The 19,027-nt window shown below is 40.2% G+C and overlaps 1 protein-coding gene across 1 annotated transcript; it reads right to left on the bottom strand.

The window, feature by feature from the left end:
* Positions 1 to 420: 420 nt before the first annotated feature.
* On the bottom strand, positions 421 to 18,002 carry METAP2 (methionyl aminopeptidase 2). The gene is made up of 11 exons (XM_038153200.1): positions 17,735 to 18,002; positions 16,818 to 16,919; positions 13,347 to 13,412; positions 12,893 to 12,995; positions 7,477 to 7,638; positions 5,613 to 5,794; positions 5,434 to 5,528; positions 5,252 to 5,348; positions 4,617 to 4,720; positions 2,309 to 2,424; positions 421 to 1,212 (listed from the first exon to the last, which is right to left on the bottom strand). The coding sequence occupies exons 1-11, from the start codon at positions 17,889 to 17,891 to the stop codon at positions 960 to 962; spliced, it is 1,437 nt and encodes a 478-aa protein (XP_038009128.1). The 5' UTR covers positions 17,892 to 18,002; the 3' UTR covers positions 421 to 959.
* Between the last annotated feature and the right edge of the window lie 1,025 nt (positions 18,003 to 19,027).

The raw sequence follows: 19,027 nt of genomic DNA, 5'->3' as shown, positions 1-19,027 counted from the left end.
ATAAATAGTTTTCCTTGTCCCCACCACTTGTGCAGTCAAATGTGAACTTTAAAAATTAGACAGGAAATCACATGAAATTCGACTCTGTGCAAGAGGGTATGCCAATGGCAAAGATTATGTAGGCACATACACTAAAACTGAGCTGACTTCAGCCCAAAGCTGTATGTTGGTGCCACCAGCAGCAGAGACCACCAGCTGCATCTGACATGTTCTAATACAGCTGAAGTGTAAACTCAAGATTAGCACACTCAAAACCCTTACCACACACCTTTACTGTAGTTGTCACATTTTGTCCTGTAAAGTGTTGATGACTTCTTGCCCTGTATCCCAGCACTGACAAAACTGTTCAAACAAGCATGAAAGGCCAAGTTTCATATGAAGGGTAAGACAAGGTCCAGTTTCAAGACAAGAAATGGCAAATCAAGTTTGTAAAATATTTAATAGAGCAGTTTCCCAGTGGACTCCTGACCAGAATCATAACCAGACTTCTAAAAATTATATATATTTTCAGATTTGAAAATTTATCTTTATTTTTTACAAAATGGATTCCAGGAAGTTTAAAAGGCAATATCATAGAGGACTGGGGCGCAGAAATCAGGTGTAGTCATTCAAAGCATTCAAGTAGGAATATGGTCATATAAATATTTGAAAAGCATCTTTTATCATAAATGTTCAGAACAAAATGTATAACTCATTCCAAACTAAAAATTGAGCTTTATAGCACGTATTTCCCTGAACAGAAAAAATAAGTAACTTTTGAAATATGTCTAAAGGCCTGAAAGCTTTTTCCATGGTTAGTTACAATTAGAAGACTTGCCTTAGATTAAATTCCTTCCTTTCCAAATATGGAAAGTATTAACATCAGTCCACTGTTAAAACAGACAATGTGTTGCAAATTAATTCTGGTAGAGTATGTTCCAAGAAAGCCTGGAGTATAAAGGTGCTGAGGTGGCTCTGAGTTAGTAGTCGTCGCCCCTGCTGACGACCTCCTTGCAGGTGGGGCGCAGCAGGATGGTGTGCTCGAACTGCGCCGTGTAGGAGCCCTTGATGTCGCACAGGGGCGGGTACGGATCCACGATGCCCAGGTCGCACAGGTTCTTCAGCGCCATCAGGTATTTGCTCTCCCCCAGGCGATCCAGCCACCGGCGGCAGAAGGCAAGAGTACCAAAGTTTTCGTTGATAACATTTAGCAAGTGTTTCGCTCTTGGAAGCCTTGGAGGGGAAAAACCAAACAAGAATGCGTTGGAGAAAAAAGAGGTATCGCCAGCATGCATTCACTACAGAATTAAAACACACCAACCAAGAATAAGGTTAGACTGCAAGGTCTTTTCAGACCCCCTAGACTCGGGATGTCTTTCTACATCAATCACATGTTCTCTTTAGAAAATAAAGTGAACTCTCCTCCTGCAAATAGAATTCCTTCAAAACAGATTGTGAAGCTATCTGCAAGCTAAACTAAACACGGGGACAGAAATCTCTCTCTTAAAAAATAAAAGGACATTTCCTTTTAAAAAGAAAAACAGAATTCTTCCTGATCCAGATTGGTCAGTAATCTGAACTAATTTTGGCAGAAGCTTGGCGATTTAAAATGCTGCGTTTTCACTTCTGAAGTCAAATACTCAGTAAGCTTTTTATTCTTACTTCTTACAATATGCAGGCATAAAAAAAATATATATTTATAGATCTTTTAAGAACTAAGCTTAGTTGCCACCAAACAGTTCCTGTGTGATCTTTAGTCTAATTCTTCCCATCCTCTCTCACATTCCTAGCATGTGCTATGGAAAAGCATGTCTGCCCGCTATGTTTCTGACCAGAGTGGTCTTTGTTTCAGAAAATATGTTGCACTCCTAGAAATGACAAAATGCAAACTCAGTGAAACTAAAAATGAGGAAATTCTTCATTTTACAGCAATGCACTAAAACAAAAACTCAAAACTCTCAAAATATCCATAAAATAAAACAGACGGCACAAATAGCTTAATAGATTCTGGGAACAGCAGTAAGACAAAGATTGTGGCACACAATCACAGTACAGATACTGACTAAAAAAAAGGTGAATACACAAATATAATCTACATATTACTAATCATAAAAAAATAATGGCAGGAAGATTGTATTCTGAAAACATTTTCTCCATTTTCAGTTTCTTGGAAATAATTCTGTAACAATCAGAGTGTATTTTGTAACAATATTGCTAGTATTGCCCTTCAAGTCCTCGGACAGCCCAATTAATTAAAGAACATGCATTGTATCAAATTTGAATCCCAAGGGGGTGGCAGCTTTATCAAAATACTCCAACAAAATCCAACCTTATTGGCACATGCCCGACATCAAAGTTCTTCATATAATGAGAACACTCCATATCATCGTGAACAACACCTTTTCCTGTGCTACCGAAGGTTTCTATAGCATACACTTCACCTTCCTAAGGAGAGAAAAAAGAAACATGTCGCAATATGAAAATGTGACCTTGTGTCATTCTGATACATCTCAGTATTACACTTCTGAATACAAGTGATTAAATGTGAATAGATTCCACTGTCAAATCAATGCAGAAAAAATTCCGCATGGAGATTTCACACATTAAAGTTAACAGGTATCTCCAAATCATCAACTATTTACATTAGTAGCATTTTATTTCAAGCCAGAAGCATCAGCATGTTTCTAGTCACAATTTCGCAAAGTCTTTGCAGTTAAAACATTGTCAAGGCATACATCTAACGTAGCTAAGAAACTGTATTTGCTACCTGGAAGTACTTCTCCTGTGCTATTCAGGTATAAGTCCTAGGAAATGTATAGTTTAGACATAGCAAATAGATGTTTATTACACTTACTGCACTGATGAACTTTCTGCCCAATTTCTGCAAGAATTTTCTGGTAACAGGTGCTAGTATGTACCCTTAACCTGCTCATTTTCACTCCACAAGATGAATTTCATCAAGAAATAAAGGTGATACATATCTGCAAGGGCATTATCAGAATTCTAGCCAAGAACACACTGAAATGCCATTATACAAACTCATTTCTGCCAAGTGCATTCACACATCCTTAACAGCAGGACTGTGACAGGGACTTAACAAGCCGGGGCATCAAACACCGACGGACACTATGAGTTGCACTGTTTATTTTATTAAGCTACTTTTAAAGTCGCCAGCCCAAGATAAGAAGCCATATGAAAACCAGTAACAGGCTTCAAATTCAAGACAAACTCTTGACGATGTCCCTGAATATTCAACTGACTTATTTAAAAAAACCAACCCTCAAAAAGCCCCATACAATGCTGCCACAAGGTTCACTTAAAAACCACTTTTTCTGAATAAGGATCATCAGAGGCTCTGTTAGTCACAAAAAACTCCCTGGATTGCAGTTTGATACTATAATTAGCACAGTACAGCAAGACCTTGGCTATGCTTCACATTCTTCATTGTCAAACTCACCGTACTTAATGACGTAGGATTGTGTCCTAAGTAACCTACAGAAGCTGAAGAAATTAAAAAATGTCTTCTCCTCAAAACCAAACCATTAACTAAGTCAAACTAAGAAGAACACACAAGTTTTTCTATCTTCCTTTTCCAATACTCTTAATCCCTTTGCACAGTCTTATAGATAAGATAGTTTAAACTTTGTCTTTTTGTGCACATCATAGGTCAACAGCTGTGATAAAAGTTTTGGGTGATGAGAGTGAGCCTGCCCAGACCACACCTGTGCCTTCAGCTCTTACAAGTCTTATCTATCCTGACAGACTTACTGGTGATCATTAGTGAGAAGGCTTAGAATAAAATGAAAAGCTCCTTGTCTCATCACCCGTCTTTTAAATCTTATCAGTGAAAATGATGGCTAAATCTTGGGTTCCATGTTTGAATATTGCCTTCTCAACTGGTACTTTGTCACATCACATACAGCCATTGCCCTTCCACTGCTCCAGAACACCATCCAAACAACATCTTTGAACTAGCTTCTCACATTAACTACAAATACACTTAATTATTTTGTATCTGCAGAGAAAAACTACATTGGAAGCTTTTCAAGAAAAATACTGTATCTAACAGTACTCAGAAACAGTTATTCAAAGCTACGCTTCAGATGCATTAATCAAGGATTACCTAAGTGAGAGAAGATTTCATTACAGAAGAAACAAACAAGGAGTATGAATGACCTGCAAGTCATTCAGGAAAACTCCGATTTTCTGAATTCCAGTTCATCCCTAAATATGAATTTCTGTCCTTTTCCATGTTCCTAAATGCAACATTCCAGTACGCCATTTAATAACATATACACACTGAGAAAAAAATATGCAGGAGTTTCAGTAAGTATTACTGTGGCATTCCGATTTCAACAGTGGTGGGGTTCTTTTGGTTTGTATGGTGGTTTGTTTTTTAAATAGCAGTGTTCCAAGGCTTCCATTTCAGGACGTGTTAGATACCTGAACACTCCAGGGCTAAAATGAAGCCACTGAGATAGAACTACTCCAGTACAGAAGCATTACACAGTACAGCAGTTATTCCACTGCAATTATTCACCAGAATCACAAAAACTACAGATCAAAAGTGCACAGAAATACTATTCTTGCAATGACACTGAGGAAATTTAACAGAAGGAATAAAGAACTCAAGTTACCTCCATTCTTGTGGCTTCTCCTCCTTTCACAATGGGTACTGTTTTTCCTGCATGTATCCTATATGGCCCAATGGAGTGTCCGTTCAAATTGCGGATTGGCTTCACTTTGGAAGAGAATATTAGTATTACAGGCGATTTCCTAACAAATGGTAAACCCTTTAGGGCAATTTGGTTTTTTATCCCATACTAAAAGTGTAATAGTGAGTCATCACACTGCAGAGGAACCAAACACACAACTATCCACATATCTTGTACAAACACCAGCCAAGACACAGGTTAGTTTTGTATGCTTTAGCAAGGCTTCATTATTTAAGAGCAGCAACTCCAACAGTAATAAAAGCTTATTAATAAAGCCAAACAGCAACTATCACATTATCTGTACAGTTCAAAACTGTTGTTTAGCATTCATCTTATCATCTTATCTGTTAGAGATACAATACTTGGAAGCATAAGCCAAGAACATTTCTCCAAAGGAAAGGCAAGCTAGCTGTAAACATGTATTTATGCAAGACTCATACCATACTTCTAGCAGAAAAGTCTTTTCAATATCCTATGCTGAAATCAATATTTACACAAAACTATATATAGGTACACATTTCTAAAACAACTATCCCCGTATGAAGAAAATAACTTGCCTTGGTATGTTTTGCCATCAATTTCAACTTCATAAGACTCCATAACTTCTTGTATGGCCTCTCCCACATCACAGAGACGTACATCTATTCCAGCACACTGAAAAGAAATGCAAATATAAATGGAAAATAATCACGACATTTACTGAAAAAGACTTTGTAAATTACTTACATAAGGATCATACCTTTATTCCAGTATTTGTGGCATCCTTTACAGCTTGTAATAGTCTGTCATATTTTGGATTGAATGTGACTGTAAAAGCACAGTCAATAATACGACCTGAAATCAGCAGAAGTCAGTTAGCTTCACAGTATTTGCACTGAAGAGCATTCTCTAAGTTTTAATTAATAAATGAAAACTAACCACTAATATGTGTTCCAAAATCTATTTTGCAAATATCATTGTATTGCAGGACTGTTGGATCTCCAGCATTGGGAGTGTAGTGGGCAGCACAATTATTCAGAGAACACCCCGTAGGAAACGCAAGACCTGCATTTAAACCATTTTCCTTTATCAGCTTACGTGAGCAGTCTTCTAGTTTTTCACTGAAAGGCAGAGGGGAGGGAAAAGAGAAAAAAAGAATAAGACAGTTGTCATTAATATTTCTTATGACGACTTCAAATAAATCAACGCAAGAACAAAACCTCAGAAAAATATTAAAGCAAATGTTTTTGTATCAAATCAAACTATTTGTATGCTACGTAGACAGACAACCCTAGGCTGAAAAACACAGGCACAACACAACAATCTTCAGCTCTTTGTTTTGTTTCCTCTACCCTTTCATGGGCAAAACCGAGTCTTTCTCTATTATTTTAAATTTAAGTTTAAAAGATTTATCCTTAAAAGCTACATTTAACCCATCCTTCCTGAACAGCAGAGGTTAGACAACCAAAGTTTAGGCAAATTAAACGCATTCTTTACAATTACTGTGATTTAAAAGGAGGTGGGAAAAAGGAGGTAAAGCCTCTTGTTTATCACAAAAACTTAGATTTTAAAAGGACTTCTTAGAAAAACCTGAGTGGTAACTATGATAAAATAAAACCTTGTGAGACTAGAGTTTGTTTTTGGGTTTTGTTTAATCTCAAGATGCTAGCTACTGCAAATTCACAAATACACATCCAACGGTGCAATCTCCTTCAGTGTCAGTAAATGAGGTAAACTGCAGCTCACTGCAGTGCACCAAACTCTGATTTTAAGAAAGCCAGAGAAATATGAAAAAAGAGAGCGTATTTTTAATTAGCAAGGTCCCATAGTCTGAGGTACTTTAGGAAGAACAGTCATGTTTTGAGAAAATGACTGCTTAGAACAGCCAAACTGTATAATTCACTAAGACAGATTTGTTTCACCCAGACTAGTGAGCTGCCTTTCTTCTACTTTCCCTCATGGTATATCATGTCTTTCTGTTATCCTTGCAGTTACCTTGGGGATCAGCTCTCATTAGCTTTCTTACTATCCTACTCTTGTCAGCACAGTCCTCAGTCACACCAGGCTGAAAGCACCTGATTTTGGAAGCTAGACTGTTCTGGATCAGTGCAGTACTTGGACAGTAGACATTCAATCTAGATAAACTGAAGGACAGAAAAAGTAATAGTTGGAAGAGTCACAAAAATCAGTCCAGGCTAATTCTTTCTTTTAACGTAATCAAATTCACATTCATCTGAATCCATTTGCTCAGTTATTTCTTACTAACTGAGAAAAACAAGAAAACCCCACTGTGCTTCCACCAGAAACACCAGTCAGTCAATGAAGACTAAACATAGTCCAAACCTTTCTGCCCTGGACTGAATACACAGCCATGCTGGTTTTATGCCTCCTTGCCCAGTCCCCGGCACAGACTGCACACAGTGCAGTCCTCGTGGCATTTCATGACAATTCTGGTAAGCAGCAGCAGCAGTGCTGCTATTGCAGCTTCTCCCAGCACTGCTGCAGAGTAGCAAAGGCACTGAAAACTAAATGAAGCATATAATCAAAGTAAGTGAACATCATGGAAAGCTTAGTTTAAAATTCAGTATAATCCCAGGCCCTGTAAAGCTGCATAAGCTAAAAATGCAAGAGGAAACTTAAAGGAAATAATTAGCAACAGTGGTTGTGTGTACCTCAAACACAAATCTCCCCAACACTCATTACACAGTGAATTAAGCACACAACAGTGAGACTAAATCTCTCCCCCTCTGGAAAACGAAGAAAAATCTACAGCACAGGTCTTCTAGAAGATGTGTGTCCTCACCAGATTTCTATCATTGTCATTCCAGGTTTTATCCAGCTCATAACGTATTTCCTCACTTGTCTGTGTGCCTCTGCAGCCTCCCGAAAATCATTCCAGATTTCCTCACTGGCTTGGTCTAGTGCTTTCTTTTCTTCACTAGTTGTTCTCCAAGCAGCAGTTCGCCTTGAAAATAAGGGAAATGTTTCAAACAAGTTACCATAATCACAGCAGTCATTACGACTTCTGTCTAAAGCCTGCAAAGTGTTTATTAACCAGTCAGGTCTACATTCCCCTGTGCAAGAAAAGATCCTGATTTATACAATTTTCAGAATAAAGGAAGCCTATTATGAAAAATAAATCTATCAGTACCACAGACTAGCAGCTGTGAAAGGCAGTAACATCTTACCAAAGGCCCAGACAAGCAGGGTGCTTGAAGGATGCCCAAGTTTTCAAAGACACAGAACAGGTGTACAAAATTCATATTAATGCCTGCAATTCCACCTTAAGCTTAGCAGGGCAAAAAACTGCAACAGGCTCCACTCATGCAGAAAGTTTATTCATTCACAATCTCATTCATTCAGACAGTACTGTCCCTGTAGAGAGATGAACCTCAGCACCGTGGTGTGGCTGTTTGGCCCAGAAACTGTTGCTGACACAGAGAGTAAGCATCTTCAAAATTTAAGAGCTTGCAGTTCCAGTATTATTTTCAGTCACGCTCAGAATATTTAGGTAATAACACCTAACACAGTGCACAGTAAGTATGACACATACCTGAATGTTACTTTCTAAATGGGCTGGATGGTGAATTAACATTTGTTACAGGAGAGCACCACTCATTCTGGCTCTTTGGTAGGTTCATAGAACAAATACATAAATATTTTTAATACAGAATTAAGTGTAAGATTAGCTTTGAATATATTTTGTATTATGCAAAAATCCAATGCAACTAAGGTTCCATGAAAGCAAACAAACAAAAACATAATTAAAGTACTCCAACAACTGTCAGAACTTAGATAGAAGACTACTCCGACTACAAAGCAGAGATAACCCTTCAAATGGTGAAGCTGCAGCCACATAATAGTGCAAAAAACCCTGGTGATGCCTCAAAGAACTCTGTACATGCTATGCTAGACAAAAACTGCTAAGAACAATTAGTTTAAAAATTCAGACCCACAGCTACACACGCTAGCAGGTGGGTCTTCAAAGAAAATGGGTGGCGGACAAAATGGACCAAAGATGCTAAATACACTGATTTTCAAATTTAGAAATCAATGCAAATGAGTTGATTCTAAGCAAACAACTGAGTATACAGAATGTAAAGGATTAGTTTTTGAAATCCAAAGATGTAGCTTTTTACCTGTTTCATAGACAGTAACTTAACTCCACTTTGAGTTTTCCTTACAGCCAAAAAACAGATACAAGTGAACCGGGTGAACCAATGCAGCCCTTGAGTTTTGCTGCATTTTGAACTAGGAATATATACTTATACATAGATTTATAAGTATATATATTTATACTGAGTATTTCAAAACAGTTGAAAATATAAAGGAGGATAACAGGCTATTCCACAAATCTTTCTCAAGGTGATCAGAGGATACAAAATATTTTGAGACCCTTTTACTTGTTTCCTTTGAACTTTCTGCTTTTTTTCAGATCAAAATGTAAAGCAGAAATCTCACATTTACCTTTCTGAGCAGTTTTTCTTGCTCCAACAGCAAGCATCATAGATACTACTCTTACAGTTTGCCTCAATCTGGCAAATTCTACCAAAAAAATGAAAGCAACGTGCTGTAAAACCTGGGCTCCTGCACTGCCACTAGAAAACTGGACTTCTGCCAGCACAGTAGTCATTGAAGATGGAAAAGGTGCACTGCAGAAAAACACTGAGGACAGAGACTCAAAGATCCTTTCAGACTGTTCTGGATTCCAGCAGCGAAAACCCCTTGGTAGCAAGAATTGCTGACAGAGTCTGGGCAGCTGCTCTGCCATCTGTCACAGACTTGAGTGCAACTCCAGCAAACTGGCAGGAAGCCATCCTCACTCTGTCTTACTGTTATTTCAGCATATAGTCACTTCACACAAGTCAGCTGGGGGACAGCACCGCCTCTACATGTAAAAACACTGTATCAGACCCAAAGCATTTTGCTGAAAAAGCTGCACCAGTGCTACCCGGGAGCTCAGGAAGGGAGGCAACAAGAATTTCTGCTAGGGCCTAAGCACTTCAGGACACATGAAAAATCAGTTGGTCAGATGAATGCCTCATGCCAAACATCAAGTCCTCCCACAGGTACCTGAGCTAACAAGCTTCTTTTTTTCCCCGTAATGTGCTGCCTGTCACATGTCAGCTGAAGAAATTCAACTCTTGCTCCAAACCATTTGGTCCAGCTTTTCACTCCAGTTACAGCCTGCAGTTTTCACCAGTACAAATTTTTACAGGATCATACTGTAATTTAGATTATAGTGATCAAAGAAATCCAGAAAATAATTTCCCCAGATTATCTTCCCCCAGATAGTCCAGTCATGCTGGAGAGAAGGGATGCCATCCAGAGGGACCATCACAGGCTTGAGAGTGGTGGACCTCATGAAGTTCAACAAGGCCAAGTACAAGGTTCTGCAGCCTGGGTCAGGACAATCCCTTCTCAAATACAGGCTGGGTGAAGAATGGATTGAGAGACTGAAGGATTTGCCAGTGTTGGTGGACAAGAAGCTCAACCTGACCTAGCAATGCGCACTCACAGCCCAGAAAGCCAAATCATACATGGGTTGCATCAAAAGCAGTGTGGCCAGGAGGTCAAGGAAGGTGATTCTGCCCCTCTACTCCATTCTTGTAAGACCCCACATGGAGTACTACATTCAGCTCTGGGGCCCCCAAGATAAGAAAGATGAGGAGCTGTTTCAGTGAATGCAGAGGAGGGCCATGAAGATGATCAATCACGGCTGTAAGCACCACTCCTGTAAAGACAGGCTGAGAATAGGTGGGGCCCTGCAGCCTGGAGAAGGCTCTGGGGAGACCTCATAGTACCTTCCAGAACCTGAAAGGGAGCAGGGAGAGCTTTTTTCATAGGTCATGTACTGACAAGACAAGGGGTAATGGCTATAAACTGAAATATGGTGTGTTTAGATTAGAAGCCGGGGAGAAATCCTTTACTGTGAGGGTGTTAAAGGCACTGAAACAGGCTGCCCAGAGAAGCAGTGGAAGGTGTCCCTGCCTATGGTAGGGGGTTGGAACTAGCTCATCTTCAAGGTACCTTCTGAAGCAAACCAGCCAGTGACTCTGTAATAGCAAAGAGGCAGAAACAAGTAGGCAGGGTCAAGAATTCCTTAATTCTACTTTAACAAAATTGGTGTATCATGAAATAGTGCTCATTTATTTTCTGCCCTCCCAATTGTATCATTTCAAATTCCCACATCTGCAAGAAAAAACACAAGCTTCAAAAAACCCAAACAAACAAAAAAACCAAACCAAAAAAACCCAAAAAACAACCAAACAACTGGAGATATAAAAATGTCAAACCTGTTAATCTGTTGTCTATGGAAGTATTGATTATCTGCTATTTTTCTAGGCTGAAATTTGAATGACACCTACTTCTAGCTGAACTTCTCACACAAAATACACAATTGTGGGTTGGTGAGAGGTAACTTTAGAAAGCACATGACATTAACAGTTAAGAATAGAAGTGCAACTCCTAAAAAAATCAAAGGCAAAACCCTACTGACCTCAGCATGAATAAGACATGGCACAAAAATACTCCACATACATAAAATGAAGAAATTACTCAGAATATGAAATATCCTGGCATTAATGTCAGCTACTATATTAAGTAGTGGCTTATATTAGGAAATACTAAAGTAGCATAGTAAGATTTGAATATTTATTAGGAAGAAATCGAAGCACATATTTGCTTAAGCACATTACATGAGGAAACTATTTCAGGTTCCTTAAAAGTGTATATTCCTCCTTCATAGCAGAACATCAGGCACAAAAAAGATGCCCCACTTAAATCCTGCTATGAAAGGAGGTTTGTTTTTATGGCTTTTGTCCTTTTTCTTTTCAATAAATAGTAGGTAAACCAGAGCAAATACTTTAATCTTCAATAGCTGAATATGTATTAGAGGTGCAAAAACAGTGTGTTATTTGTTAATAAATTATGTAATGCTTAAGTTTATTATCTAATTTTCTGGTATACTTAAATCATATTCTTATGAACATGGCCCAGGTTAAACTCTTAAACATTAAAGAATCACTCCTGGATCAGCCTGTCAGAACTATCCTGTGCAAGCACTTCATCAGCATGCTGATCTTGGAAATTATGTTCAAACTAAAGTAATGAAAAAGAAGCAGCTTCCTTGAAAGCAAATTTTCATCTCATAAAAATGAAACCATATTATCTGAACACAATTTATAGGGGGTACTGGAAGCATTACTTCTCCTACTTATTTTGCTTACATTCCACGAGCAATAGGCATTGACTTTAAGTAACCAATAAAAACAACATTCCAGAGTACTTTCATTCTGAAGTAAAAGTCATTGGAAGTAGACAATGCTTTCAGACATACAACTATCTACCTACTCTCTCCCTTGGGTTTAAACTATTTTTTCAGAGCTTTGATTCAATATTTCCTGGGAAGTTAAAAAGTTCTCGGTAATACCTGGTCTTTTCAAGTTTGCATACAATTCAAGCTAATCCTGTGCCATGCATCCTGTGTCTCTCCCAGGTAAAATATGACCTTCCACAACACTTCACATAGCGGGGAAAAAAAAAATCAGGAAAACTCATTCAAGTTGGTATGTCCTAGTTTCTAACAATGCACAAAGAAATAGTAGCCTCCTGTAAAAACATAAGGGTGCAGATCTCTGTTCCAGTGAGCCACTGGAAGCTGTTGTTTGTTTAGTGCAATTGCACATTATTCCCACATTAGTGTAAGTTACAAAAACAGGTGAGGTTACAATAACTACCAGTTAATTCCAAGAGAGAGAAGCCAAATACAGAATATACGATGTAAGCTTTTAAATTAAATGGACAGATTGACATGTCTCTACCAAAAAAATATGTAACAAAAAGTTGGCATCTCAATGGCCACAAAACTGCTGCATAAGAGTATCTCATCTCCCTGAATTTTAAACCTTCACTCCTAATTCAGCCAAAGTTTTTCTTACAAGCTGCTTACTGAAAGTCTGTCAGCACCCTGGGTCTCAAGGGCCCCCTACCTCACAGCAATTCAGCTCATATTGGCTACACTTTAATTAAAAGGGTAGGGAAAGACAAACATTTCTGGCCTGAAGACCGGTATTCACCGAGTTCCTTGACAATCCAGTCAAAGAAGAAAAGGGCAAAACCCAAAGTACATTACTCATTTTGTCCATTTATTTGCACATTAATATTTTTTTCAGCACATCAAAATGAAAGCATTTCTTCCTTAAGTTTAAAACACTCACCCATCTTGTGTTGGTGGATATTCACATTCTTCTCCCTTTGGGAATACATTGCTGGGAAATAGATCACATATTGGAATAGAAGGTGGATCCGTCTGGACCTTAGCTGTTAAGTATAAGAAAGTGTTACACATGGGACTCCGGAAATACTAACCCTCTTATTTCAACCATAAAAGTTAAACAGCAGAAGTTATTTAAGATCCCCTTAACTAGAATCTGTGCTTCTACCAAGACAACATTGTATCACAATGCCCTCATATGACTTCATCTAACCAATGCTCAAGGCCAATGAGTGCCCTTGATGGCATTCAGGGATACCAGAAAGAAGACAACTTGGCCAGACTTAGCCTACAAACACAAACTGCACCCCTAAATTTGTTTCAGCTGCAAGAATGGCACCTGCACACACTTAATACCAAATATTCACACAGTCTGTATTTTTGTGCTTGATACCTACGTCCTTTCTTCTTTTTCTTCTTCTTCTTCTTTTTCCCAGTTGCTCCATCTCCTTCACCATCTCCATCTGTAGGAAAGAAAGTGCTCAGCTGAACATAAAATAATCTTAAAAGAACCAAAGTTTGAATAGAACACAAAAGCATTTGGACTATCTGGAAACACTTCTCTCACAGCAGAATTTAAAAGATTAAAAGACAACATCCAGAAGCTGCCACCAAACCATCAGCATTTTTAGTCCCTACACCAAACACAGACTTAAGAAAATAGTTTTGAAAATTGACAACAAACATATCACCAAACAGAGGAAAAAAGAGAGCTCAGGTAAAGTGTTTTCAGGAAGTCCTACCTCATATTTCTCTGTTCTCAATTCAGGCAAATAGATGTGAATTGTTTAAGGACACGAGAGAACTGTATTAGACACAACACCTAACAAAAAGCTAGAAACTACTGCTTCCACCACCTCTTCTGACGCCTCAGCTAAAAGAACTTACTGCATCTGAAAGGTAAAGACTCCAAAGAAGTAAAGATGACAGCACTCTAGGCCAGGGTAAATTTAATCTTTAGATAACAGGGAAGGTCACAACCAACACTCTCAGCAAAAGCACTGAATGTGCGAAATACAAGGGTGGTCAAACACTGGAACAGGTTTCCCAGAGAGGTGAAGATGCCCCATCCCTGGAAATAGTCAGGGTCAGGCTGAATGGAGCTTTGAGCAAGGTGATCTGCCTGAAGACGTCCCAGCTTATTGCAGGGGCTTGGACCAGATGACCTTTAAAGGTCCCTTCCAACCCAAAACATTCTGTGAATCTACACCAGGCTTCCAGGGAGCACAGCAGGTAAGCACCAACAATCAGCCACGCCATTTACAGTCACATCTGGGAGGTAACAACAACCCTGCAGACTTCATTTGGCTACATCTAATCCCTACTTACTTCATACCCAGTACTTCAGGTGCTATCAGCTGCCTAAACCTTCTGGTCCTGAACACAAATTCCTTTCAAAGTAGACAAGTACTACTCATCTACATATAGAACATTTTCAACTAGAGCAAGAAGTAAAATTAAAAGAACTTCTAGAATCAAGTCAAAGCGTTCCATTTTGAGCGTATTTATCCAGAAGCTTGTATTTAAAAACCAAACCAAAGCACTGACCAGCTGCTCCAGTCACTAGGTTTCAAGCCTCTCATGATGGTCAATATAATCAGCAATTTTATGCCATGATGAGTGCTGTAATTCTGCAGCTGGGGCAAATTTCAGTAGTGTCACTCCTGCCCCTCCCCAGCTCATTTTGGCATTAAGTATCTGAATTTAAGTTTCTGTAAAAAATTGCAAATATAAATACTTTTAACCTATAACATAGTCCAAACGTACCAGATTTTCATCAATCTGTATTTCATTAGCAACCAAAAATCCTTACCAGTGCATACAAATTTCTATAAAATGTGATAACTTTGTCACATTTGTCCTGACCTTGAGCAGTGCCCAAACCATTCATAAAGAAATTGATTAGGCATACTCCAGCTCATTCACCAAGAGATTTCTGGATTATTTTTTCAAAGGCTAGGCCTAAACTGAAGAGAAAAAAACCCCCAGCATTTCTTAAATATTGTTGCTGTTGCTGTCTACTGTAGCTTTTTCATACATCACTGCACGTGAAATTGCCAACTGCGAGCCAAACTAACCCTGTCTACGCTTTCATGTCCTTGAAGACTGCTGCAGACTAACTGTGCTGCCAGAAACAGACCCACTGCATCTACCAACACTGTCTGTCTTCAGGTTACCTAGCTGCTAAGGAAAAAACCTGTCACCAGAAAAGCAATTTCAGGTCTTTGCAAAACAGAAGTCCAACCTTGTATCATTTTGGTATAAGCCATTTAATAACTTAGGACAATATCATGCAAAAATGTTACATATCAGCATATCTTAACACGGCAAGGGAAATCCAAAGAGCACTTGCTAATCTCTCCTAGAGTTCAAAAGTTATAGAGTCTCCTTTTTGAGGCCACCCAGTTACAGGCTTATCAAGAGGAAAAAAATGAAAGGAAAAAGGGAGTAGTTGCTTTATTGATTTTAATCTAATGCAGAGTCTTATAGAAACAATTCTGAAACTACACAATTAAGATGGTGAATAAGGAGAACCAGTACAAGCAAAAACACAGCTGTCTTCAAAATACTTCAGTTAGTTATAATTTTTCTGCAAAAGTATCAGTTTTACTGAAAACACATCCAAGTCTAATATGTGGAAAAAGAGAGATTATTAATTCAGTCATAGCATCACTTCATTGTTTTATGCTTTCTAATACTGTAACACAATTACTAATACTGTAAAAAGGATAGGAGAGCACAGCATTTGGTCTGCAACTATCACTGTTATTTCTCCTGAGATAGAACTCTAACTATTCTAATGATCTCAAAGATTTCTTTCCATTGTATACAGTTTTCACTCCCCTCCTCAATACTTCTTCCCAAAGTTGCAATGATGGCAAAGCACATATTGCATTAATTTCAACTCCATAACCTGAAAGATACCATGAAACAAACCATAAGAATACATTTCTATGCCAAGTACCTGCATTAAACTTGACGCTGCAGACTGGTAATGGTCAAAGATAAATTTGTTACTTAATACATCTCAGCATGCTGATTGAATTTTTAAAAACTTCCACATGCAATTCATTAAAATGACATTCCAGAAGGACAAATTCCAGCAAGTGAACGAAGATTTCTAAGCAGACTGCTCTAACTGTTGAGCCAACTTTACATGCTAATTCAGAAAAATGAAACTAAATTACCACTTTAAGAAACGTGTTTTCTTAAACATCCATTTCTGTTGAGAACCAGCCATCAAACCAAAGGAAATACAGGACCTTACACTGGATCTTCCTACAGAAAAGACGGACTCCGTCTGGATTTCAAAACAGACACTTTCAGGGTTCTGGCTTAGAAAATCAGCTACACAGCACAAGCAACATACAAAGTGTGTGTCCTGCTTATGTATTAATCTCCCCCCAATTCAATGTTAATGAAAAATTATAATTACAGATGCACAGGTTTCAAGTCACTGGTAAAGACTGTAAAACCCATTAATTAAAATGCTCCCTTAAAATTTTCTCTGTATGTTTTGAGCCAAGAATAAGAGGCATCATTTAGAACATAAATGTCTACTGGCCATGGTAAGGCAAGTGAGAATGATTTATAGCTTACCTTATCTCAAACTAAACATTCCCCTTCAGCAGGTAGAGCCTTGAAAACACAAGCCTTTAACAAAGCCTGTATTGCTGTTACTTTTATAAGTACATCTGTGTGACAGCAAAATCACTGACAAAATAGAAAGTATAGATAGTTGCATCTCACCTCTCCAAAAAGAAACCCAACCAAAATCAAACCAAGACATCTGTAAACAGTGTGTTAAAAGGGAGTCTCAGAAGAAGCTGAAACTGGAAATGTTAAGAGAAAATATAAGTTATACTTGCCATCATCATCATCATCTTTTTCTTTCTCCTCCAGGGCTTGCTTGTCCAATTGTTTTGCTACATCATCAAGAGCACCTTCCATTTCTTTATCAGTTTCTTGTCCTGTTTGTGAAGTTAAAGCATGACTTACTGTAAAACATTAGCTCCATGTTAGTAACCAATAGCCCCCAAAACTTTACAAAAACATTATGCTGTACTCATCCCACAGACACCTGAGCACCTAATGCCTTTTTCTGTCTTAAAGCAGCCCCAAAGTGTAAGGCTGTGGGACAGTACAGGGACAGGTGCTCTTAATGAAACTTGCATGTAAAGGTAGATTAGCCTGACACTTCTGATTACTTTTTTCTGCCAGGGTAACTAATTCTTCTTCCCATAGCAGCAACCTGCTCTTGTGAGATAATATGGGCGTGAAGTAGATAATTATAAACGCACGGCACGATCATGGCTAGCTGATGGCCTGCTAAAACAAACCCAAACCATCGCGCCTTTACGCTATTTGCCCAGACTTGCTCCAGCTCTCTTCGAGAACTTGGGAGGGGTGCAGAGCCTCCATCAGGCAGGATGACTTTTACAGCGGCAGTCTTACACCCTTCTCCCCTCGGGGCATCGGAGAGGGTGAGGGAAGCGGTGGCTTCTCTTGCGCACACCGGAGCGGGGAGGGCACCCCGGCTCCAAGCGAACGGCAGCAGCATCCTCGGGGCACCGCCAGCCCCCTCCGAGCCGCGGGGATCCCCCTCAGCCCACACCGCCGCCAGGGGCCGGGACAGCGGCCTCGGCGGCGCCCCGCACCCGCACGCCGGGACCCTCGAGCCACCCAAGTCCGCCCACCGCCGCGCCCGCTTCCCGGCGTGCCGGCCCGAGGCCCCTCACGCCGCCCAGCCCGTCAGCGCAGGGTCGCGGCGCGGCCCGGCCCCTACCCGCGGGGCCCGCTCTGCCCTTCTTCTTCTTCTTGCGCTTCTTCTTGGCGCCATCCTCGGCGCCGAGCCCGGCCGCGCCGTCCCTGTCCTCGGGCTCGGGGGGCAGCTCGCCGTTCAGGTGCTGCTCCGGCTCCTCCGCCCGTCCCACGCCCGCCATGTCGCCGCGGCCGCGCCGCCTCGCGCGCACGCAGCGAGCCGGGGAGAGCGGCGGGGCCGGCGCCACGCTCTGTGGTGCGCGCGGGGCACGCCGGGACGGCGGAGGACTCCGCCGGGAGGGCGGGAGGGGGCGGGGCCTCCGCCGCGCACGCGCGTCGCCGCCGGGGTGCGCGCGCGCGGGCCCGTGAGGGGGGACGGAGGCGGTGCCGGCGCCGGCTGCGCGGAGCGATAAAAAATGGAAAGAAGGAATGTTATAAAAACAGCCCTTTCCCTCAGAAGGTACAGCTGCTACCTTCCCTTAGAGCATGTAGGATTATTAGGGTTTTGCCGTTTGAGGGCACTGAGGAAATGTGACTAACACGAGAGATAACTGGTGTACAGAATGAAAATAATACAAGAGGAAAAAAAATCACTTGGTTCAAGTCACATAGAGCTGAAAAAGGGGAGATTGTAATACTTCATAAAGGACACTGCCTTGTCCCATTTATAGTACACTGTAGAAAATCAAATCAAAATGCCGAATTTGCCAGCATCCCCTAATGAAGTATTAAATCAGACCAATCCTTAAAATTTATTTACCGAGTTTATACTTTTCACAGGTTTTCTACTGGTATAATCATGGTGGCTGAAAAATACTTTTCCTCCTTGGTATACTTGAACATAACATAGTATAGTATAGTGCCATTATACTTAATAACATATAAAGGTTAAAAATGGGCCTTGTGTTGTATAGCTATGTTTTAAAATGCTTCTGCAGGCAGGTCTTTGCTTGGGAAAACTGGTAATGCCTGGTTCCTCACTGAGGTACAAATTCTGCCCCCTGGTTCCATCTGCCCCTTCCCTGGCTCATACCCAGGGGCATCTCCTCACTCCTGACCTGATAGAATTCCCAGCAAGAACAGAGCTCAGAAGTACTGGAGCACTGATCAAAGTCCATCCTGCTGCAGGCAAGTGTCACGGCAGCATGATGTCCATTCACTGCTCTCACACTGACAATGGTTGACACAAAAGCATGTGCAGTAACGCTGCCTAGAACACTCTGGATTTATTGCTTTCTATTCTAGTCTTCTAATTCGGTAGAAGCAGAATCTACAGAGCTTGGTTTGGTTTGGGGTTTTATTGTGGATGGTGGCAGGA

The sequence above is a fragment of the Motacilla alba genome, chromosome 1A (assembly GCF_015832195.1).
Source record: "Motacilla alba alba isolate MOTALB_02 chromosome 1A, Motacilla_alba_V1.0_pri, whole genome shotgun sequence".
In the NCBI taxonomy this organism is placed as follows: Eukaryota; Metazoa; Chordata; class Aves; order Passeriformes; family Motacillidae; genus Motacilla; species Motacilla alba.
Note: the sequence above shows the minus strand (reverse complement) of the source record. Positions and strands in the feature narration are given on the sequence as shown.

Excerpts from the sequence above, each read along its gene's own strand:
- METAP2 (XM_038153200.1), bottom strand. The coding sequence starts at position 17,891 with ATGGCGGGCGTGGGACGGGCGGAGGAGCCGGAGCAGCACCTGAACGGC. Across the intron at positions 13,413-16,817 it reads AAAAGATGATGATGATGATG|ATGGAGATGGTGAAGGAGAT; the intron begins GCAAGTATAACT and ends TCTTTCCTACAG. Across the intron at positions 5,349-5,433 it reads CCACAAATACTGGAATAAAG|TGTGCTGGAATAGATGTACG; the intron begins GTATGATCCTTA and ends ATTTCTTTTCAG.